A 25,000-nucleotide genomic window follows, 5' to 3' on the forward strand; every position below is an offset into this window, starting at 1 on the left:
TTGAAGTGAACAATCAATCAATGTATTGATTCTGAAGTACTTTTAGTAAATCCTCCCGGGTCTGTGCGGTGTGTGATATACGGTGTGTCTAGGTGTTGGGTGTACATCTGGCGATCAGTGTGTCTAGGTGTTGGGTGTACATTTGGTGATCGATGTGCAGTGTGTCTAGGTGTTGGGTGTACATCTGGCGATCGGTGTGTTGGGTGTACATTTGGTGATCGGTTTGTCTAGGTGTTGGGTGTACATTTGGTGATCGGTGTGTCTAGGTGTTGGGTGTACATTTGGTGATCGATGTGCGGTGTGTCTAGGTGTTGGGTGTACATTTGGTGATCGGTGTGCGGTGTGTCTAGGTGTTGGGTGTACATTTGGTGATCGGTGTGCGGTGTGTCTAGGTGTTGGGTGTACATTTGGTGATCGGTGTGCGGTGTGTCTAGGTGTTGGGTGTACATTTGGTGTGCGGTGTGTCTAGGTGTTGGGTGTACATTTGGTGATCGGTGTGTCTAGGTGTTGGGTGTACATTTGGTGATCCGTGTGTCTAGGTGTTGGGTGTACATTTGGTGATCGGTGTGCGGTGTGTCTAGGTGTTGGGTGTACATTTGGTGATCGGTATGCGGTGTGTCTAGGTGTTGGGTGTACATTTGGCGATCGGTGTGCGATGTGTCTAGGTGTTGGGTGTACATCTGGTGATCGGTGTGACTAGGTGTTGGGTGTACATTTGGTGATCGATGTGCAGTGTGACTAGGTGTTGGGTGTACATTTGGTGATCGGTGTGCGGTGTGTCTAGGTGTTGGGTGTACATTTGGTGTGCGGTGTGTCTAGGTGTTGGGTGTACATTTGGTGATCGGTGTGTCTAGGTGTTGGGTGTACATTTGGTGATCGGTGTGCGGTGTGTCTAGGTGTTGGGTGTACATTTGGTGATCGGTATGCGGTGTGTCTAGGTGTTGGGTGTACATTTGGTGATCGGTGTGCGGTGTGTCTAGGTGTTGGGTGTACATTTGGTGTGCGGTGTGTCTAGGTGTTGGGTGTACATTTGGCGATCGGTGTGCGATGTGTCTAGGTGTTGGGTGTACATCTGGTGATCGGTGTGACTAGGTGTTGGGTGTACATTTGGTGATCGATGTGCAGTGTGACTAGGTGTTGGGTGTACATTTGGCGATCGATGTGCGGTGTGTCTAGGTGTTGGGTGTACATTTGGCGATCGGTGTGTCTAGGTGTTGGGTATACATCTGGTGATCGGTGTGCGGTGTGACTAGGTGTTGGGTGTACATCTGACGATCGATGTGTGGTGTGTCTAGGTGTTGGGTGTACATTTGGCGATCGATGTGTCTAGGTGTTGGGTATACATTTGGTGATCAGTGTGCGGTGTGTCTAGGTGTTGGGTGTACATCTGGTGATCGATGTGATCGATCATCTCACTGCCTGACAACTGTCTGTAGGGTCCCCGTAGAACCATCACCAGATCTGGTGGGATCTGGAAACGTTGATGTCTGTGGGTGGCTGGCAACCCTCTAGCTGACCAATTGGTCCCACAGAATCGTTTTTGTTCTGGCCAATCAGGGCTGTTCGCCTGGGAATACAGCACATTACATAGTTACATAGTTACATAGTTACATAGTTAGTCAGGTTGAAAAAAGACACAAGTCCATCCAGTTCAACCACAAAAAACAAAATAAAAAAACACAGTAAAATCCCATACACCCAACTTCATACCCACAGTTGATCCAGAGGAAGGCAAAAAACCCCAGCAGAGCATGAGATCCAATTTGCTACAGCAGGGGAAAAAATTCCTTCCTGATCCCCCGAGAGGCAATCGGATTTACCCTGGATCAACTTTACCTACAAATCTTAGTACTCAGTTATTTTATGTACCTTTAGGAAAGAATCCAGGCCCTTCTTAAAGCAATCTACTGATCTGGCCAGAACCACCTCTGGAGGGAGTCTGTTCCACATTTTCACAGCTCTTACTGTGAAAAAACCTTTCCGTATTTGGAGGTGAAATCTCTTTTCCTCTAGATGTAAAGAGCGCCCCCTTGTCCTCAGTGATGACCGTAAAGTGAATAACTCAACACCAAGTTCACTGTATGGACCTCTTATATATTTGTACATGTTGATCATATCCCCCCTTATTCTCCTCTTCTCAGGAGAGAATAAATTCAGTTCCTCTAATCTTTCCTCATAGCTGAGCTCCTCCATGCCTCTTATCAGTTTGGTTGCTCTTCTCTGCACTTTCTCCAGTTCCCCGATATCCTTTTTGAGAACTGGGGCCCAAAACTGAACTGCATATTCCAGATGAGGTCTTACTAATGATTTGTACAGGGGCAAAATTATATCTCTGTCTCTGGAGTCCATACCTCTCTTAATACAAGAAAGGACTTTGCTCGCTTTGGAAACCACAGCTTGGCATTGCATGCCATTATTGAGCTTATGATCAACTAAAACCCCCAGATCCTTCTCCACTACGGATCCCCCCAGATCCTTCTCCACTACAGATCCCCCCAGATCCTTCTCCACTACAGATCCCCCCAGATCCTTCTCCACTACAGATCCCCCCCAGATCCTTCTCCACTACGGATCCCCCCAGATCCTTCTCCACTACAGATCCCCCCCAGATCCTTCTCCACTACAGATCCCCCCCAGATCTTTCTCCACTACGGATCCCCCCAGTTGTACTCCCCCTAGTATGTATGATGCATATTCTTAGCCCCCAAGTGCATAACTTTACATTTATCTACATTAAACCTCATCTGCCACTCAGTCGCCCAATCAGACAGAGCATTGAGGTCGGCTTGTAAATTGGAGACATCCTGTAAGGACGTTATTCCACTGCATAGCGTGTCATCTGCAAAGACAGAAATGTTACTTTTGATCTCAGACCCAATATCATTTATAAATATATTGAAAAGTAACATAACATGTGAGCTCACCTCATATAGAGTTCATGTGAATTTCTTATACTGAGTGCACAACTTTCCACATGCCTTTGTCATTAGAGAATTTTTTGGACAATAAGTTCCATCTTTGGGTTCAACTTGCTGATAAACATCAAGGAATCATTTGCGTGATTTTCTGATAGTGTGTACCCGGCTTTAACAATCGTTCATGGGTTGGATCTGTTGTCTCTGGGTTGGATTTTGTGCTGGCCGATCTCTGAGTTGGATCTTGCTTTGGCCGATCTCTGAGTTGGATCTTGCTTTGGCCGGTTTCTGGGTTGGATCTTGCTTTGGCCGGTTTCTGGGTTAGATCTTGCTTTGGCCGGTTTCTGGGTTGGATCTTGCTTTGGCCGGTTTCTGGGTTGGATCTTGCTTTGGCCGGTTTCTGGGTTGGATCTTGCTTTGGCCGGTTTCTGGGTTGGATCTTGCGTTGGCCCCTGTCTGGGTTGGGTCTTGCCTTGCCCGCTGTCTGGGTTGGGTCTTGCCTTGGCCGCTGTCTGGGTTGGGTCTTGCCTTGGCCGCTGTCTGGGTTGGGTCTTGCCTTGGCCGCTGTCTGGGTTGGGTCTTGCCTTGGCCGCTGTCTGGGTTGGGTCTTGCCTTGGCCGCTGTCTGGGTTGGGTCTTGCCTTGGCCGCTGTCTGGGTTGGGTCTTGAATGGGTTGGGTCCTGCCTTGTCCGCTGCCTGGGTTGGGTCTTGCCTTGGCCCTTGCCTGGCTTGGGTCTTGCCTTGGCCCTTGCCTGGCTTGGGTCTTGCCTTGGCCCTTGCCTGGCTTGGGTCTTGCCTTGGCCGCTGCCTGGCTTGGGTCTTTCCTTGGCCGCTGCCTGGCTTGGGTCTTGCCTTGGCCGCTGCCTGGCTTGGGTCTTGCCTTGGCCGCTGCCTGGCTTGGGTCTTGCCTTGGCCGCTGCCTGGCTTGGGTCTTGCCTTGGCCGCTGCCTGGCTTGGGTCTTGCCTTGGCCGCTGCCTGGCTTGGGTCTTGCCTTGGCCGCTGCCTGGCTTGGGTCTTGCCTTGGCCGCTGTCTGGGTTGGGTCTTGCCCTGGCCGCTGTCTGGGTTGGGTCTTGCCCTGGCCGCTGTCTGGGTTGGGTCTTGCCCTGGCCGCTGTCTGGGTTGGGTCTTGCCCTGGCCGCTGTCTGGGTTGGGTCTTGCCCTGGCCGCTGTCTGGGTTGGGTCTTGCCTTGGCCCTTGCCTGGCTTGGGTCTTGCCTTGGCCCTTGCCTGGCTTGGCCCTTGCCTGGCTTGGGTCTTGCCTTGGCCCTTGCCTGGCTTGGGTCTTGCCTTGGCCCTTGCCTGGCTTGGGTCTTGCCTTGGCCCTTGCCTGGCTTGGGTCTTGCCTTGGCCCTTGCCTGGCTTGGGTCTTGCCTTGGCCCTTGCCTGGCTTGGGTCTTGCCTTGGCCCTTGCCTGGCTTGGGTCTTGCCTTGGCCCTTGCCTGGCTTGGGTCTTGCCTTGGCCGCTGCCTGGCTTGGGTCTTGCCTTGGCCGCTGCCTGGGTTGGGTCTTGCCCTGGCCGCTGCCTGGGTTGGGTCTTGCCCTGGCCGCTGCCTGGGTTGGGTCTTGCCTTGGCCGCCAATGTAAGGAACATTCTTCCCACTGATGAATAGCTTTAGCAGGGGTTCCCTAAGACCTATAACTAATGTTGGGGTTCCTTAGGGGTGGTATGGTGGCGAAAGGGGGTGTGTCCTTTTCCTACATCCTCTGTCTCATCTCATAAAGTTGGGAGCTATGAATACTCAGCCAATGGGGGAGGGAGGGCTTGTAGGCAGGAAGTGGCTGAGAGAGGTTGTAGTAGATCAGCATCACTGAGATGCAACAATGGATCAAACAAGAATGTTTATGGAAGGGAAGTGGTAGAGCCACCACCAGATCTGTCTGTATGGATGAAGCAAGTGACGTCTTGTCCCCCACCGTTCATTCACATCTTCATCACCCTTGTCATAGTGTGTGTTTTGTGTGTAGGTGGGGGGGTTACGCCAGTTTAAAGGGGGTCTCCGGATTCATCTCTGAGTGGGATCCCTTGCTGGGGGCCGGGGCCCCTGCCGCCTGTCCTCCAGGCTGGGTGTTGTGGACGGAGCCTTCCAATCTGTTCTAATCCCGGCACTCCGTCTTATGTCTCCTCCACCCGGGGCTTATCCCGCTGAGGAGAATTACACTGATGACCGGTGACAAGGTCCAGCTGCTCCCTGCGGCCGATCCGCTCCTCGGGCCCCGCATCGGCCCTGAGGAGATTTGTGCCGTCCGGCCTGTCAGGGATTAAAGTGCACCCAAAACTTGTTCAGCCCCCCCTTATCTCCATATCCCTGAAGGTGATCAGTGTACGGAGGACCCCCCCCTTATCTTCTCCATACCCCTGAAGGTGATCAGTGTACGGAGGAGCCCCCCCTTATCTTCTCTATACCCCTGAAGGTGATCAGTGTACGGAGGAGCCCCCCCTTATCTTCTCCATACCCCTGAAGGTGATCAGTGTACGGAGGAGCCCCCCCCTTATCTTCATATCTCTGAAGGTGATCAGTGTACGGAGGAGCCCCCCCTTATCTTCTCCATACCCCTAAAGGTGATCAGTGTACGGAGGAGCCCCCCCTTTTATTCTCCATACCCCTCATAGTGCACGGAGGAGCCCCCCCTTATCTCCATATCCTTAATGGTGATCAGTGTACGGAGGAGCCCCCCCCTTATCTCCATATCCCTGTAGGTGATCAGTGTACGGAGGAGCCCCCCCTTCTATTCTCCATACCCCTCATAGTGCACGGAGGAGCCCCCCCTTATCTCCATATCCCTAATGGTGAGCAGTGTACGGAGGAGCCCCCCCTTATCTCCATATCCCTAATGGTGAGCAGTGTACGGAGGAGCCCCCCCTTATCTCCATATCCCTGAAGGTGATCAGTGTACGGAGGAGCCCCCCTTATCTTCTCCATACCCCTGAAGGTGATCAGTGTACGGAGCCCCCCCCCCTTATCTTCTCCATACCCCTGAAGGTGATCAGTGTACGGAGGAGCCCCCCTTATCTTCTCCTTACCCCTGAAGGTGATCATTGTACGGAGGAGCCCCCCTTATCTTCTCCATACCCCTGAAGGTGATCAGTGTACGGAGGAGCCCCCCCCTTATCTTCTTCATACCCCTGAAGGTGATTAGTGTACGGAGGAGCCCCCCCTTTTATTCTCCATACCCCTCATAGTGCACGGAGGAGCCCCCCCTTATCTCCATATCCCTAATGGTGAGCAGTGTACGGAGGAGCCCCCCCTTTTATTCTCCATACCCCTCATAGTGTACGGAGGAGTCACTATCCCCCCCCCCCCCTTCCCCCGGTTGCTGGTACTGCTGGTTCACCAGCTCAGCACTGAGTGCCTTTCCATGTTCTCTCTTCGGGTGAATTGCTCTTTGCAGATAATGAGACATGAGGGGCCCCATGATGACTCCATCTAATGAAAAACATTTCTCATGTCACCCGCCATGTTCTGCGCCAACCTTCATTAATGGAGGGGTGGGGGGGTGACTGAGCTGTGTGCAGCGCTGCAACCTGAGGCCACTAATTGGGCTGAACTTCTCATTGGTGTTCAGCAGTTGGGATGATAGACGGAGACTGTGATTGGTTGTTGGGGGATGCTGAATGTTTGGCCGCTGGCCTTTCGGGGGGGGATAGAAATATTGAGGAGAACCTGAAGAGTCCTGGCTGGGATTGGCTCCTGGGCTGTCAATGGATCAAATGTCTCATCACCGGGGGGTCCGGCTATTGCCTCCTAGTGGACGTTTGTAACGTTTTATCCCACCACAGATACACTTACAGGTGAGCCAAGGCCTGGGCCCTCTACCTGCCTCTCTCACCTAGCTGGTCCGGCCCAGCATCCACCAGTTACTACAGGACCCTTACCGACCTCATCTGGGGGCTTGGAGACCCCCCAACGCCAAATACTAAGAGATGCCACCAGCACCCACCACCTAATGCAGCCATGATACGGGGTGCGCTGAGGGTCAGGAGGGTACGTCGGGTGCGCCGAGGGTCAGGAGCGTACGTCGGGGTGCGCCGAGGGTCAGGAGCGTACGTCGGGGTGCGCCGAGGGTCAGGAGCGTACGTCGGGGTGCGCCGAGGGTCAGGAGCGTACGTCGGGGTGCGCCGAGGGTCAGGAGCGTACGTCGGGGTGCGCCGAGGGTCAGGAGCGTACGTCGGGGTGCGCCGAGGGTCAGGAGCGTACGTCGGGGTGCGCCGAGGGTCAGGAACGTACGTCGGGGTGCGCCGAGGGTCAGGAGCGTACGTCGGGGTGCGCCGAGGGTCAGGAACGTACGTCGGGGTGCGCCGAGGGTCAGGAGCGTACGTCGGGGTGCGCCGAGGGTCAGGAGCGTACGTCGGGGTGCGCCGAGGGTCAGGAGCGTACGTCGGGGTGCGCCGAGGGTACGTCGGGGTGCGCCGAGGGTCAGGAGGGTACGTCGGGGTGCGCCGAGGGTCAGGAGGGTACGTCGGGGTGCGCCGAGGGTCAGGAGGGTACGTCGGGGTGCGCCGAGGGTCAGGAGGGTACGTCGGGGTGCGCCGAGGGTCAGGAGGGTACGTCGGGGTGCGCCGAGGGTACGTCGGGGTGCGCCGAGGGTCAGGAGGGTACGTCGGGGTGCGCCACGGGTCAGGAGGGTGCGCCGAGGGTCAGGTGGGTACGTTGGGGTGTCCTGAGGGTCAGGCGGGTACGTTGGGGTGTCCTGAGGGTCAGGTGGGTATGTCGGGGTGTGGTGAGGGTCAGGCGGGTACGTCAGGGTGCGCCGAGGGTCAGGAGGGTACGTTGGGGTGTTCTGAGGGTCAGGCGGGTACGTTGATGTGCCCTCAGGGCTTGGTGGCAGATACCACATTGTAACGTCGGAGGTCTAGGAAAGAGGGACCCCCTTCATATTAGGTGGGGGGAGGGATCGCAATGTTACGGCTGATCGGTGACTCTTCGGGTTTTGAAGAATCTGCTCTCTGGCATTCCCCGGTGTGGGAACATTGAACAGATGTCGGCACCACCAGGACCTTATAAGGAAGAGCAACACGAGCAGAGCCAAGACACAGCGTGACCAGAGCAGGCCATGGTATCCGGATCTCCCTGCAGACACAGCGTGATCAGAGCAGGCCATGGTATCCGGATCTCCCTGCAGACACAGCGTGATCAGAGCAGGCCATGTTATCCGGATCTCCCTGCAGACACAGCGTGATCAGAGCAGGCCATGTTATCCGGATCTCCCTGCAGACACAGTGTGATCAGAGCAGGCCATGGTATCCGGATCTCCCTGCAGACACAGCGTGATCAGAGCAGGCCATGTTATCCGGATCTCCCTGCAGACACAATGTGATCAGAGCAGGCCATGGTATCCGGATCTCCCTGCAGACACAGCGTGATCAGAGTAGTCCATGGTATTCGGATCTCCCTGCAGACACAGTGTGATCAGAGCAGGCCATGGTATCCGGATCTCCCTGCAGACACAGCGTGATCAGAGCAGGCCATGTTATCCGGATCTCCCTGCAGACACAATGTGATCAGAGTAGTCCATGGTATCCGGATCTCCCTGCAGACACAGTGTGATCAGAGCAGGCCATGGTATCCGGATCTCCCTGCAGACACAGCGTGATCAGAGCAGGCCATGTTATCCGGATCTCCCTGCAGACACAATGTGATCAGAGCAGGCCATGGTATCCGGATCTCCCTGCAGACACAGCGTGATCAGAGTAGTCCATGGTATTCGGATCTCCCTGCAGACACAGCGTGACCAGAGCAGGCCATGGTATCCGGATCTCCCTGCAGACACAGTGTGATCAGAGCAGGCCATGGTATCCGGATCTCCCTGCAGACACAGTGTGATCAGAGCAGGCCATGGTATCCGGATCTCCCTGCAGACACAGCGTGATCAGAGCAGGCCATGGTATCCGGATCTCCCTGCAGACACAACGTGATCAGAGCAGGCCATGGTATCCGGATCTCCCTGCAGACACAACGTGACCAGAGCAGGCCATGGTATCCGGATCTCCCTGCAGACACAGCGTGATCAGAGCAGGCCATGGTATCCGGATCTCCCTGCAGACACAACGTGATCAGAGCAGGCCATGGTATCCGGATCTCCCTGCAGACACAGCGTGACCAGAGCAGGCCATGGTATCTGGATCTCCCTGCAGACACAACATGATCAGAGCAGGCCATGGTATCCGGATCTCCCTGCAGACACAGCGTGATCAGAGCAGGCCATGGTATCCGGATCTCCCTGCAGACACAGCGTGACCAGAGCAGGCCATGGTATCCGGATCTCCCTGCAGGCCATGGTATCCGGATCTCCCTGCAGACACAACGTGACCAGAGCAGGCCATGGTATCCGGATCTCCCTGCAGGCCATGGTATCCGGATCTCCCTGCAGACACAACGTGACCAGAGCAGGCCATGGTATCCGGATCTCCCTGCAGGCACAACGTGACCAGAGCAGGCCATGGTATCGGGATCTCCCTGCAGACACAGTGTGATCAGAGCAGGCCATGGTATCCGGATCTCCCTGCAGACACAGCGTGATCAGAGCAGGCCATGGTATCCGGATCTCCCTGCAGACACAGCGTGATCAGAGCAGGCCATGGTATCCGGATCTCCCTGCAGACACAGCGTGACCAGAGCAGGCCATGGTATCCGGATCTCCCTGCAGACACAACGTGACCAGAGCAGGCCATGGTATCCGGATCTCCCTGCAGGCCATGGTATCCGGATCTCCCTGCAGACACAACGTGACCAGAGCAGGCCATGGTATCCGGATCTCCCTGCAGGCCATGGTATCCGGATCTCCCTGCAGACACAGCGTGACCAGAGCAGGCCATGGTATCCGGATCTCCCTGCAGGCCATGGTATCCGGATCTCCCTGCAGACACAATGTGACCAGAGCAGGCCATGGTATCCGGATCTCCCTGCAGACACAGCGTGACCAGAGCAGGCCATGGTATCCGGATCTCCCTGCAGACACAGCGTGACCAGAGCAGGCCATGGTATCGGGATCTCCCTGCAGACACAGCGTGACCAGAGCAGGCCATGGTATCGGGATCTCCCTGCAGACACAGCGTGATCAGAGCAGGCCATGGTATCCGGATCTCCCTGCAGACACAGCGTGACCAGAGCAGGCCATGGTATCCGGATCTCCCTGCAGACACAGTGTGATCAGAGCAGGCCATGGTATCCGGATCTCCCTGCAGACACAGCGTGATCAGAGCAGGCCATGGTATCCGGATCTCCCTGCAGACACAGCGTGATCAGAGCAGGCCATGGTATCCGGATCTCCCTGCAGACACAGCGTGACCAGAGCAGGCCATGGTATCCGGATCTCCCTGCAGACACAACGTGACCAGAGCAGGCCATGGTATCCGGATCTCCCTGCAGGCCATGGTATCCGGATCTCCCTGCAGACACAACGTGACCAGAGCAGGCCATGGTATCCGGATCTCCCTGCAGGCCATGGTATCCGGATCTCCCTGCAGACACAGCGTGACCAGAGCAGGCCATGGTATCCGGATCTCCCTGCAGGCCATGGTATCCGGATCTCCCTGCAGACACAGCGTGACCAGAGCAGGCCATGGTATCCGGATCTCCCTGCAGACACATCGTGATCAGAGCAGGCCATGGTATCCGGATCTCCCTGCAGACACAACGTGATCAGAGCAGGCCATGGTATCCGGATCTCCCTGCAGACACAGCGTGACCAGAGCAGGCCATGGTATCGGGATCTCCCTGCAGACACAGCGTGACCAGAGCAGGCCATGGTATCCGGATCTCCCTGCAGACACAGCGTGACCAGAGCAGGCCATGGTATCCGGATCTCCCTGCAGACACAGCGTGATCAGAGCAGGCCATGGTATCCGGATCTCCCTGCAGACACAGCGTGATCAGAGCAGGCCATGGTATCCGGATCTCCCTGCAGACACAGCGTGACCAGAGCAGGCCATGGTATCCGGATCTCTCTGCAGACACAGCGTGATCAGAGCAGGCCATGGTATCCGGATCTCCCTGCAGACACGGCGTGACCAGAGCAGGCCATGGTATCCGGATCTCCCTGCAGGCCATGGTATCCGGATCTCCCTGCAGACACAACGTGACCAGAGCAGGCCATGGTATCCGGATCTCCCTGCAGACACAACGTGACCAGAGCAGGCCATGGTATCCGGATCTCCCTGCAGACACAGCGTGACCAGAGCAGGCCATGGTATCCGGATCTCCCTGCAGACACAGCGTGACCAGAGCAGGCCATGGTATCCGGATCTCCCTGCAGACACAGCGTGACCAGAGCAGGCCATGGTAACCGGATCTCCCTGCAGGCCATGGTATCCGGATCTCCCTGCAGACACAACGTGACCAGAGCAGGCCATGGTATCCGGATCTCCCTGCAGACACAATGTGACCAGAGCAGGCCATGGTATCCGGATCTCCCTGCAGACATAGCGTGATCAGAGCAGGCCATGGTATCGGGATCTCCCTGCAGACACAACGTGACCAGAGCAGGCCATGGTATCCGGATCTCCCTGCAGACACAACGTGACCAGAGCAGGCCATGGTATCGGGATCTCCCTGCAGACACAGCGTGATCAGAGCAGGCCATGGTAACCGGATCTCCCTGCAGACACAACGTGACCAGAGCAGGCCATGGTATCCGGATCTCCCTGCAGACACAGCGTGACCAGAGCAGGCCATGGTATCGGGATCTCCCTGCAGACACAGCGTGACCAGAGCAGGCCATGGTATCCGGATCTCCCTGCAGACACAGCGTGATCAGAGCAGGCCATGGTATCCGGATCTCCCTGCAGACACAGCGTGACCAGAGCAGGCCATGGTATCCGGATCTCCCTGCAGACACAGCGTGACCAGAGCAGGCCATGGTATCCGGATCTCCCTGCAGACACAGCGTGATCAGAGCAGGCCATGGTATCCGGATCTCCCTGCAGACACAGCGTGATCAGAGCAGGCCATGGTATCCGGATCTCCCTGCAGACACAGCGTGATCAGAGCAGGCCATGGTATCCGGATCTCTCTGCAGACACAGCGTGATCAGAGCAGGCCATGGTATCCGGATCTCCCTGCAGACACGGCGTGACCAGAGCAGGCCATGGTATCCGGATCTCCCTGCAGGCCATGGTATCCGGATCTCCCTGCAGACACAACGTGACCAGAGCAGGCCATGGTATCCGGATCTCCCTGCAGACACAACGTGACCAGAGCAGGCCATGGTATCCGGATCTCCCTGCAGACACAGCATGACCAGAGCAGGCCATGGTATCGGGATCTCCCTGCAGACACAGCGTGACCAGAGCAGGCCATGGTATCCGGATCTCCCTGCAGACACAGCGTGACCAGAGCAGGCCATGGTATCCGGATCTCCCTGCAGACACAGCGTGATCAGAGCAGGCCATGGTATCCGGATCTCCCTGCAGACACAACGTGACCAGAGCAGGCCATGGTATCCGGATCTCCCTGCAGGCCATGGTATCCGGATCTCCCTGCAGACACAGCGTGACCAGAGCAGGCCATGGTAACCGGATCTCCCTGCAGGCCATGGTATCCGGATCTCCCTGGAGACACAGCATGATCAGAGCAGGCCATGGTATCCGGATCTCCCTGCAGACACAGCGTGATCAGAGCAGGCCATGGTATCCGGATCTCCCTGCAGACACAACGTGACCAGAGCAGGCCATGGTATCCGGATCTCCCTGCAGACACAATGTGACCAGAGCAGGCCATGGTATCCGGATCTCCCTGCAGACATAGCGTGATCAGAGCAGGCCACGGTATCGGGATCTCCCTGCAGACACAACGTGACCAGAGCAGGCCATGGTATCCGGATCTCCCTGCAGACACAACGTGACCAGAGCAGGCCATGGTATCGGGATCTCCCTGCAGACACAGCGTGATCAGAGCAGGCCATGGTAACCGGATCTCCCTGCAGACAAAACGTGACCAGAGCAGGCCATGGTATCCGGATCTCCCTGCAGGCCATGGTATCCGGATCTCCCTGCAGACACAACGTGACCAGAGCAGGCCATGGTATCCGGATCTCCCTGCAGGCCATGGTATCCGGATCTCCCTGCAGACACAGCGTGACCAGAGCAGGCCATGGTATCCGGATCTCCCTGCAGGCCATGGTATCCGGATCTCCCTGCAGACACAGCGTGACCAGAGCAGGCCATGGTATCCGGATCTCCCTGCAGACACATCGTGATCAGAGCAGGCCATGGTATCCGGATCTCCCTGCAGACACAACGTGATCAGAGCAGGCCATGGTATCCGGATCTCCCTGCAGACACAGCGTGACCAGAGCAGGCCATGGTATCGGGATCTCCCTGCAGACACAGCGTGACCAGAGCAGGCCATGGTATCCGGATCTCCCTGCAGACACAGCGTGACCAGAGCAGGCCATGGTATCCGGATCTCCCTGCAGACACAGCGTGATCAGAGCAGGCCATGGTATCCGGATCTCCCTGCAGACACAGCGTGATCAGAGCAGGCCATGGTATCCGGATCTCCCTGCAGACACAGCGTGATCAGAGCAGGCCATGGTATCCGGATCTCTCTGCAGACACAGCGTGATCAGAGCAGGCCATGGTATCCGGATCTCCCTGCAGACACGGCGTGACCAGAGCAGGCCATGGTATCCGGATCTCCCTGCAGGCCATGGTATCCGGATCTCCCTGCAGACACAACGTGACCAGAGCAGGCCATGGTATCCGGATCTCCCTGCAGACACAACGTGACCAGAGCAGGCCATGGTATCCGGATCTCCCTGCAGACACAGCATGACCAGAGCAGGCCATGGTATCGGGATCTCCCTGCAGACACAGCGTGACCAGAGCAGGCCATGGTATCCGGATCTCCCTGCAGACACAGCGTGACCAGAGCAGGCCATGGTAACCGGATCTCCCTGCAGGCCATGGTATCCGGATCTCCCTGGAGACACAGCATGATCAGAGCAGGCCATGGTATCCGGATCTCCCTGCAGACACAGCGTGATCAGAGCAGGCCATGGTATCCGGATCTCCCTGCAGACACAACGTGACCAGAGCAGGCCATGGTATCCGGATCTCCCTGCAGACACAATGTGACCAGAGCAGGCCATGGTATCCGGATCTCCCTGCAGACATAGCGTGATCAGAGCAGGCCATGGTATCGGGATCTCCCTGCAGACACAACGTGACCAGAGCAGGCCATGGTATCCGGATCTCCCTGCAGACACAACGTGACCAGAGCAGGCCATGGTATCGGGATCTCCCTGCAGACACAGCGTGATCAGAGCAGGCCATGGTAACCGGATCTCCCTGCAGACACAACGTGACCAGAGCAGGCCATGGTATCCGGATCTCCCTGCAGACACAGCGTGACCAGAGCAGGCCATGGTATCGGGATCTCCCTGCAGACACAGCGTGACCAGAGCAGGCCATGGTATCCGGATCTCCCTGCAGACACAGCGTGATCAGAGCAGGCCATGGTATCCGGATCTCCCTGCAGACACAGCGTGACCAGAGCAGGCCATGGTATCCGGATCTCCCTGCAGACACAGCGTGACCAGAGCAGGCCATGGTATCCGGATCTCCCTGCAGACACAGCGTGATCAGAGCAGGCCATGGTATCCGGATCTCCCTGCAGACACAGCGTGATCAGAGCAGGCCATGGTATCCGGATCTCCCTGCAGACACAGCGTGATCAGAGCAGGCCATGGTATCCGGATCTCTCTGCAGACACAGCGTGATCAGAGCAGGCCATGGTATCCGGATCTCCCTGCAGACACGGCGTGACCAGAGCAGGCCATGGTATCCGGATCTCCCTGCAGGCCATGGTATCCGGATCTCCCTGCAGACACAACGTGACCAGAGCAGGCCATGGTATCCGGATCTCCCTGCAGACACAACGTGACCAGAGCAGGCCATGGTATCCGGATCTCCCTGCAGACACAGCATGACCAGAGCAGGCCATGGTATCGGGATCTCCCTGCAGACACAGCGTGACCAGAGCAGGCCATGGTATCCGGATCTCCCTGCAGACACAGCGTGACCAGAGCAGGCCATGGTATCCGGATCTCCCTGCAGACACAGCGTGATCAGAGCAGGCCATGGTATCCGGATCTCCCTGCAGACACAACGTGACCAGAGCAGGCCATGGTATCCGGATCTCCCTGCAGGCCATGGTATCCGGATCTCCCTGCAGACACAGCGTGACCAGAGCAGGCCATGGTAACCGGATCTCCCTGCAGGCCATGGTATCCGGATCTCCCTGGAGACACAGCATGATCAGAGCAGGCCATGGTATCCGGATCTCCCTGCAGACACAGCGTGATCAGAGCAGGCCATGGTATCCGGATCTCCCTGCAGACACAACGTGACCAGAGCAGGCCATGGTATCCGGATCTCCCTGCAGACACAATGTGACCAGAGCAGGCCATGGTATCCGGATCTCCCTGCAGACATAGCGTGATCAGAGCAGGCCACGGTATCGGGATCTCCCTGCAGACACAACGTGACCAGAGCAGGCCATGGTATCCGGATCTCCCTGCAGACACAACGTGACCAGAGCAGGCCATGGTATCGGGATCTCCCTGCAGACACAGCGTGATCAGAGCAGGCCATGGTAACCGGATCTCCCTGCAGACAAAACGTGACCAGAGCAGGCCATGGTATCCGGATCTCCCTGCAGACACAGCGTGACCAGAGCAGGCCATGGTATCCGGATCTCCCTGCAGACACAGTGTGACCAGAGCAGGCCATGGTATCCGGATCTCCCTGCAGACACAGCGTGATCAGAGCAGGCCATGGTATCCGGATCTCCCTGCAGACACGGCGTGACCAGAGCAGGCCATGGTATCCGGATCTCCCTGCAGACACAGCGTGACCAGAGCAGGCCATGGTATCCGGATCTCCCTGCAGGCCATGGTATCCGGATCTCCCTGCAGACACAGCGTGACCAGAGCAGGCCATGGTAACCGGATCTCCCTGCAGGCCATGGTATCCGGATCTCCCTGGAGACACAGCATGATCAGAGCAGGCCATGGTATCCGGATCTCCCTGCAGACACAGCGTGATCAGAGCAGGCCATGGTATCCGGATCTCCCTGCAGACACAACGTGACCAGAGCAGGCCATGGTATCGGGATCTCCCTGCAGACACAGCGTGATCAGAGCAGGCCATGGTATCCGGATCTCCCTGCAGACACAACGTGACCAGAGCAGGCCATGGTATCCGGATCTCCCTGCAGACACAGCGTGACCAGAGCAGGCCATGGTATCCGGATCTCCCTGCAGACACAGCGTGACCAGAGCAGGCCATGGTATCCGGATCTCCCTGCAGACACAGCGTGATCAGAGCAGGCCATGGTATCCGGATCTCCCTGCAGACACGGCGTGACCAGAGCAGGCCATGGTATCCGGATCTCCCTGCAGACACAACGTGACCAGAGCAGGCCATGGTATCGGGATCTCCCTGCAGACACAGCGTGATCAGAGCAGGCCATGGTATCGGGATCTCCCTGCAGACACAACGTGACCAGAGCAGGCCATGGTATCCGGATCTCCCTGCAGACACAGCGTGACCAGAGCAGGCCATGGTATCCGGATCTCCCTGCAGACACAGCGTGATCAGAGCAGGCCATGGTATCCGGATCTCCCTGCAGACACGGCGTGACCAGAGCAGGCCATGGTATCCGGATCTCCCTGCAGACACAGCGTGACCAGAGCAGGCCATGGTAGCCGGATCTCCCTGCAGACACAGCGTGACCAGAGCAGGCCATGGTATCCGGATCTCCCTGCAGGCCATGGTATCCGGATCTCCCTGCAGGCCATGGTATCCGGATCTCCCTGGATTCCTGAGAACATCGCCTGTCACTGATGGGGACGTCTGGAGAGAAGTGCCTGCTGATCACAGCTGTGCTGCTACCTGGAATCCTGCAGGATGTGGCCGGTTAGGATGGAAGGAGGTGGGACATTTGGTGATGGAATTTTTCATCTTTTTCCATTTGTAGAAGTGACAGGCGAGTCATGTGACCCGTCCTGACTCCTCCTACATCCTCCAGCTGCTGCAGTACTACAATGATGGTGGTGATAGGCCTCTTCTATTCTCTATACAGCAGAGCTCAGACTGGGGGAGGCAGAAGCATTACAATGAGCCCATATGCTAACAAACATGCTGATAGGAGGAGAGAGCGGAGTGACGGGGAGATGACCTCACGCTGATAGGAGGAGAGAACGGAGTGATGGGGAGATGACCTCACGCTGATAGGAGGAGAGAGCGGAGTGACGGGGAGATGACCTCACGCTGATAGGAGGAGAAAGCGGAGTGACGGGGAGATGACCTCACACTGATAGGAGGAGAGAGCAGAGTGACGGGGAGATGACCTCACACTGATAGGAGGAGAGAGCGGAGTGATGGGGGGAGAAGCTGTTATATTCCAGCCCCCCGCCCTATTTTTGTTGTGTTTTTATTTATATTTATAATACAAACAACTGTTTGTACACAGAGAATTGTGTCACCTGACCACTCGGAGCCAATGTGATCCAATGAGGTGACAGTTGGCTGTACAGTGATGTCACGTGATCAGTCTGATCCAATGAGGTGACAGTTGGCTGTACAGTGATGTCATGTGATCAGTCTGAGCCAATGAGATGACAGTTGGCTGTACAGTGATGTCATGTGATCCAATGAGGTGACAGTTGGCTGTACAGTGATGTCATGTGATCCAATGAGGTGACAGTTGGCTGTACAGTGATGTCACGTGATCAGTCTGATCCAATGAGGTGACAGTTGTCTGTACAGTGATGTCATGTGATCAGTCTGAGCCAATGAGGTGATAGTTGGCTGTACAGTGATGTCATGTGATCAGTCTGAGCCAATGAGGTGACAGTTGGCTGTACAGTGATGTCACGTGATCAGTGTGAGCCAATAAGGTGACAGTTGGCCGTACAGGGATGTCACGTGATCAGTGTGGGTGGGAATTCCTCCGGCGCGGTGGGCGTGGCAGTAGATGGGATGTGGAGTTGGATTGTAGGGGGGAGGGGGGGTTCCCGGTCTCTGAGTATATATAATATATACAATGTGACGGTCTTCCCCTCCCCCATTGGTAGAAGGTGTGACCCCCCCTCCCCCGGACGCCTCTGTATGGTCGCTGTGCCCGGCGCGCTCCGCTGTTAATGACCTCACGGGGAGCAGAGGGGGGTCATGCCAATTCTTGTTTATTGTAAATGGCAAACAATTAAACCCCCCCCCCCCCCTCGGATGTGGATTGCAGGCGCCGTCTTGCCCTTTCGGAGTATTCCGCCCCCTCAGCGGCGCTCGGCGGTCTGCGCTCGGCTCAGAAGTGGGTTAGGTGTGAAGGGAGCGTGAATTATACATCACCATCCACTCTGCGTGTTCCGGGGGGGGGGGGGGGGTGAGGTGGGAGGGGCGGCGCTCCGGCACACGACGCTTTCTGTACTTTTTAATTTTTTACATCAATTTTTATTGAATTTTAATGGCGGCCGAATCCTCCAGGCGTTGCGCTCTGCGGAGGAGCGCCGGCGACCTTTTCCTGTGCCGGATTATTCTGCATCTGTAACCCGCATCCCCCGCCTCGGGGTCCGTTATTTATTTATTAAAATGACGCAAAGTGCAGCGCTCACCGCGACCAATCAGGTGAAAGTAAATTCAGTGCTTTTATTAAAGTGGAACTCCGGCGCCAAGTGTTTTCTGATCTGCAAAGAACAAGACAAAGTGTGAACACCTCTGCAATGTAAATGGTTCTCATATATAAGATTTTGTGTAACAATGTAACAGCATGTAAGGAGTTCCATAGAAGGGGTGCAGCACTACAGAAGTCCTAGAGATGAGAGTGGGTACTAAGGAGTTCCATTGGGGTAATGCGGCTCTAGAGAAGTCCGGGAGAACAGAGTGGGTAGTAAGGAGTTCCATAGAAGGGGTGCAGCACTAGAGAAGTCCTAGAGATGAGAGTGGGTAGTAAGGAGTTCCATAGAGGTAATGCAGCTCTAGAGAAGTCCTGGAGAACAGAGTGGGTAGAAAGGAGTTCCATATAGGGGGTTCAGCTCTCGAAGTCCTGGGGAAAAAAAGTGGCTCGTAACGAGTGCCATAGAGGGGGTGCAGCACTAGAGAAGTCTTGGAGAAGAGAGTGGGTAGTAAGGAGTTCCTTCGAGGGGTGCAGTACTAGAGAAGTCCCGGAGAAGAGAGTAGGTAGTAAGGAGTTCCATAGAGGGGGGTGCAGCACTAGAGAAGACCTGGAGAAGAGAGTGCGTAGTAAGGAGTTCCATAGAGGGGGTGCAGCCCTGGAGAAGAGAGTGGGTAGTAAGGAATTCCATAGAGTAGTGCAGCACTAGAGAAGTTCTGGAGATAAGGATGGAGGGGGGGGGGGTAGGAAGTTCCACAGAGGAGGTGAGCTCCCCCCGGTGACACCATACATAGTGACCGGTCATTTTTTGTGTCTTCCAGATCGAGGCGTTGTTGCTGGAGATGCAGGACGCGGAGGCGGGATTAAAGACTCACACCCAGCGCCTGATGATCACCACCATCCCTCACGCAATCACAGGTAAGTCATATTTTTGGCCTAAAGCACCTTGTCCCCATGTTGAAGAGGACAAGGGCCTCTTCCCGACAACCCTGGCCCTTGGTTGTCGGGGTCTGCGGGCGTTGGGGTTAATTATCCTTCCTGATTGGTGTGTGTTTTTTTTTGTTTTTTTTTTATTGGACAGGTCACGACATCCTGGAGTGGCTCATTCAGAGGTTACAGATCGGAGATGAAGGTGAGTGAACGACGATCTATGTTCCGAGTGTGCAGGATGATGAGTGAGGGGGCCCGAGTGTGCGGGACGATGAGTGAGGGGGCCCGAGTGTGCGGGACGATGAGTGAGGGGGCCCGAGTGTGCGGGACGATGAGTGAGGGGGCCCGAGTGTGCGGGATGATGAGTGAGGGGGCCCGAGTGTGCGGGACGATGAGTGAGGGGGCCCGAGTGTGCGGGACGATGAGTGAGGGGGCCCGAGTGTGCGGGACGATGAGTGAGGGGGCCCGAGTGTGCGGGACGATGAGTGAGGGGGCCCGAGTGTGCGGGACGATGAGTGGGGGGGCCCTAGTGTGCGGGACGATGAGTGGGGGGGCCCTAGTGTTTGCCGGCCTGCAGCATGTCCCCAGTCTCCGACCCGACCTGCAGCATGTCCCCAGTCTCCGACCCAACCTGCAGCATGTCCCCAGTCTCCGACCCGGCCTGCAGCATGTCCCCAGTCTCCGACCCAACCTGCAGCATGTCCCCAGTCTCCGACCCGGCCTGCAGCATGTCCCCAGTCTCCGACCCGACATGCAGCATGTCCCCAGTCTAATATGTGTTCCATATACTGAACATTGTGTGGCCCTTTGGTGATGTCAGGGGCCACAGTTGATGTTATAAACCTTCCCCTCCCCTCCCATCCTAAACAAAGAGAACGTTGGACTTTAGATAAACTTTATGCAGAATTTCTCTTGAGACAAAACAAAGGATTGCAGTTCTCGGGGGGCTGGGGATGAGAGAAGACATCGAATGACGGAGACTTGGGCAATGCCCGCAATCTTTTCTGCCCCCTGTAGTGGAGTCCACATAACAATGGCGTCCCACTTGGAGTGATGAGAAGAGACCTATACATGGCAGAATTATCTGGAAGGTGACGTTCCCCCCTCCCCCCTCTCTGTGCCCCCCCCCAGGCCCGGGACCCCTCCGGACTATTTCAGGTACAAAGCTGCTTCTCTCTGGTGAGATAATTACTGGAAAGGTCACCGGAGAGATCGCCGGCGTGCCGGGAAGACAATTACCACTCCTGTGTAATGGCCAATTATCTCACCTCTTAGCATGGCGGCTCTGCGTCTTCCCTGTGTGGCGCATATTGGGCTAATGGGACTCCGAATCCCTCCATCTGTCATCTCCTCCAGGGACTTGGCCCTCCAGCTGTTGTAGAACTACACGTCCCATGGGGCATTGTAACACTCTGACATTCACACACATGACCGGGCATGATGGGAATTGTAGTTCCTGAACAACTGGAGGGCCGTAGTCTGGAGACCCCTGGTCTGGAGGGCCGTAGTCTGGAAACCCCTGGTCTGGAGGGCCGTAGTCTGGAGACCCCTGGTCTGGAGGGCCGTAGTCTGGAGACCCCTGGTCTGGAGGGCCGCAGTATGGAGACCCCTGGTCTGGAGGGCCGCAGTATGGAGACCCCTGGTCTGGAGGGCCGTAGTATGGAGACCCCTGGTCTGGAGGGCCGCAGTATGGAGACCCCTGGTCTGGAGGGCCGCAGTATGGAGACCCCTGGTCTGGAGGGCCGCAGTATGGAGACCCCTGGTCTGGAGGGCCGCAGTATGGAGACCCCTGGTCTGGAGGGCCGCAGTATGGAGACCCCTGGTCTGGAGGGCCGTAGTATGGAGACCCCTGGTCTGGAGGGCAGTAGTCTGGAGACCCCTGGTCTGGAGGGCCGTAGTCTGGAGACCCCTGGTCTGAAGGGCCGTAGTCTGAGACCCCTGTCCAGGAGGGCCGCAGTATGGAACCCCTGGTCTGGAGGCCGCAGTAGGAGACCCCTGGTCTGGAGGGCCGAGTATGGAGACCCTGGTCTGGAGGGCCGTAGTCTGGAGACCCCTGGTCTAGAGGCCGTAGTCTGGAGACCCCTGGTCTAGAGGCCGTAGTCTGGAGACCCCTGGTCTGGAGGGCCGTAGTCCTGGAGACCCCTGGCTGGAGGTTGTAGTCTGGAGACCCCTGATCTGGAGGGCCGTAGTCTGGAGACCCTGGTCTAGAGGGCCGTAGTCTGAGACCCCTGGTCTGGAGGGCCGTAGTCTGGAGACCCCTGTCTGGAGGCCGTAGTCTGGAGACCCCTGATCTGGAGGCCGCATTATGGAGACCGCCTGGTCTGGAGGGCCGCAGTCCTGGAGACCCCTGTCTGGAGGGCCGCAGTCTGGAGACCCCTGGTCTGGAGGGCCGCAGTCTGGAGACCCCTGGTCTGGAGGGCCGCAGTCTGGAGACCCCTGGTCTGGAGGGCCGCAGTCTGGAGACCCCTGGTCTGGAGGGCCGCAGTCTGGAGACCCCTGGTCTGGAGGGCCGCAGTATGGAGACCCCTGGTCTGGAGGGCAGTAGTCTGGAGACCCCTGATCTTCTCTATTGGATGAAATTAGGGAAATGGCGCTGTCAGGGGCTAGGTCATTGCTGACTGGTCATCCCCCCCCCCACAGCGCCCCCTAGTGGGAAGATTATCATGAAGCTGTGTGTCTGACATTGAAGATTTCACAGAAGGCTTTATATTCCTCAATCTGCAGAAAGACGTGTGAAGTGTCAGCTCTGCAGGGCAGTATATCTTCTATCATGTTTACTGTCCATCATTTACTCCACATTCCTATATTCTATTTGGGGATTCACCCGTTATAATGTGTGACGGCCGCACAGAGGGGATCAGCCTGACGGACCTTCTTCATTATCTGCGGATCTATACTTCTCCTAATGCCTGTGCCCTGCCCCACCCCCACCCTAATACCGGTCATCCTAATCCCTGCCTGTGCCCTTCCCCACCCCCACCCTAATACTTGCCCTGTCATCCTGATCCCTTTCTGCCCCCCGGCCCTGTGTTGAGTGAGGGGGCTCGAGAGTGTGGAGTGATGAGTAAACATGTCCCCGGTCTCCAATGTAACCTGTCATGCCGCTTGTCCTCCGGCCCTGTCATGCCACTTGTCCCCCGGCCCTGTCATGCCACTTGTCCCCCGTGCCCTGTCGTCATGTCCCCTTACCTGTTGTCCTGTCCCGGGCTCTGTCATGCTGTCCCCGGCCCTGTGATGAGTGAGGGGGCTCGAGAGTGTGGAGTTTTGAGTAAGCATGTCCCCGGTCTCCAATGAAACCTGTCATGCTGTCCCGGTGCCATGTCAAGCCGCTTGTGCCGGGTACCTGTCATGCCGCTCGTCCCAGGCCCTGTAGTGCTGTCCTGGGCCCTGTCGTCATGTCCCCTTCCCCGTTGTCCTGTCCCGGGCTCTGACATCCTGCTTGTTCCGGGCCCTGTCATGCTGACGCCTGCCCTGTCATGCTGACGCCTGCCCTGTCATGCTGGAGGGGGAGGGGGGGCGTTCATCAAATCGGAGTCTCACTTCACTAAAATAAATATCGATCCTTCATTTTCACAGTGCAGATGGCATGTCAGTATTGCAGCATCTGGTCTCTATGGGTTACCGCACTTTACAAATCATCGTTACTCTTTCGTCAGTGATTGTTACTTTTATCAGTGGATGTTATTTTATATCAGGGGTCTCCAAACTGTGTCCCGGGGGCCAGATGCGGCCCTTTGCTTGCTTTTATCGGGTCCTTGGGGCATTATCCCCCCCCCCCCCCCCAAAACCAGTGAAGGGGCACAATTCCACACAATGACTCCAACAATGGGGCACAATTCCTCCCAATGACACCAATGGCCCCCCTAAAGCCCAAGGGACAGTAAACTGGCCAGCTGTTTCAAAAGTTTGGAGAGACCTGCTCTAGATCAATGGTTGCCGGTCTGGATTGGTGGCCTGTAGGGGGAGGAGACTTGTAGTTGTTTGCAGGGGGAGGAGGCTTGTAGCGGCCCGCGGGGGCAGGAGGCTTGTAGCGGCCCGCGGGGGCAGGAGGCTTGTAGCGGCCCGCGGGGGCAGGAGGCTTGTAGCGGCCCGCGGGGGCAGGAGGCTTGTAGCGGCCCGCGGGGGCAGGAGGCTTGTAGCGGCCCGCGGGGGGAGGAGGCTTGTAGCGGCCCGCGGGGGCAGGAGGCTTGTAGCGGCCCGCGGGGGCAGGAGGCTTGTAGCGGCCCGCGGGGGCAGGAGGCTTGTAGCGGCCCGCGGGGGCAGGAGGCTTGTAGCGGCCGCCGGGGGCAGGAGGCTTGTAGCGGCCGCCGGGGGCAGGAGGCTTGTAGCGGCCGCCGGGGGAAGTGGCTTGTAGCGGCCCCCGGGGGGGAAGTGGCTTGTAGTGGCCCCCAGGGGAAGGAGGCTTGTAGCGGCCCCCGGGGGGAGGAGGCTTGTAGCGGCCCCCAGGGAGAGGAGGCTTGTAGTCGCCCACAGGGGGAGGAGGCTTGCAGCGGCCCACGGAGGGAGGAGGCTTGTAGCGGCCCGCGGGGGGGAAGTGGCTTGTAGTGGCCCCCAGGGGGAGGAGGCTTGTAGTGGCCCCCAGGGGGAGGAGGCTTGTAGTGGCCCCCAGGGGGAGGAGGCTTGTAGCCGCCCACAGGGGGAGGGTGCAGTATGAAGGACTGTGTGCATAGTATGAAGTATTGGCGTTCTCTGTAATGTGACGTTTCTTCTCTCTGTTTTCTCTCCGCAGATCGCTCTTTGAACTCTTCTCTGGGCATTGGTGGTGAGAATGTGGCGGTGAGGTGTAGGCCGGGGTGTCGGTTGGAGGCCGGGGTGTCGGGTGGAGGCCGGGGTGTCGGGTGGGTGGTGGCCGGGGTGACGGGTGGGTGGAGGCCGGGGTGTTGGATGGAGGCCGGGGTGTCGGGTGGAGGTCGGGGTGTGCGTACAGGTGAGGGGTCTGTGCGTACAGGTGAGGGGGCAGTGCGTATAGGTGAGGGGGCTGTGCGTACAGGTGAGGGGGCTGTGCGTACAGGTGAGGGGGTAGTGCGTACAGGTGAGGGGGGTAAAGGTGCGTACAGGTGAGGGGGGTACAGGTGAGGGGGGGTAGTGTGTACAGGTGAGGGGGGTACAGGTGAGGGGGTAGTGCGTACAGGTGAGGGGGGTAAAGGTGCGTACAGGTGAGGTGTGTACAGGTGAGGGGGGGTACAGGTGAGGGGGTAGTGTGTACAGGTGAGGGGGGTACAGGTGCGTACAGGTGAGGGGGGTACAGGTGAGGGGGTAGTGTGTACAGGTGAGGGGGGGTACAGGTGAGGAGGTAGTGCGTACACGTGAGGGGGTACAGGTGAGGGGGTAGTGTGTACAGGTGAGGGGGGTACAGGTGCGTACAGGTGAGGGGGGTACAGGTGAGGGGGTAGTGTGTACAGGTGAGGGGGGGTACAGGTGAGGGGGTAGTGCGTACAGGTGAGGGGGTAAAGGTGCGTACAGGTGAGGTGTGTACAGGTGAGGGGGGGTACAGGTGAGGGGGTAGTGCGTACAGGTGAGGGGGGTACAGGTGCGTACAGGTG

The 25,000-nt window shown here is 57.3% G+C and overlaps 1 protein-coding gene across 1 annotated transcript in view; it reads left to right on the top strand.

Annotated features, from left to right (window-relative positions):
• RGS9 (regulator of G protein signaling 9) overlaps window positions 1–25,000 on the top strand; it is a 59,757-nt gene that overhangs the window by 2,263 nt on the left and 32,494 nt on the right. The window contains exons 2-4 of the mRNA XM_040331449.1: window positions 19,349–19,445; window positions 19,609–19,659; window positions 24,187–24,384. Coding sequence (XP_040187383.1) covers window positions 19,349–19,445; window positions 19,609–19,659; window positions 24,187–24,384 — 346 coding nt within the window. The remainder of the gene's footprint in view (window positions 1–19,348; window positions 19,446–19,608; window positions 19,660–24,186; window positions 24,385–25,000) is intronic.

Source organism: Rana temporaria, chromosome 12, assembly GCF_905171775.1.
Source record: "Rana temporaria chromosome 12, aRanTem1.1, whole genome shotgun sequence".
NCBI classification, from domain to species: Eukaryota; Metazoa; Chordata; class Amphibia; order Anura; family Ranidae; genus Rana; species Rana temporaria.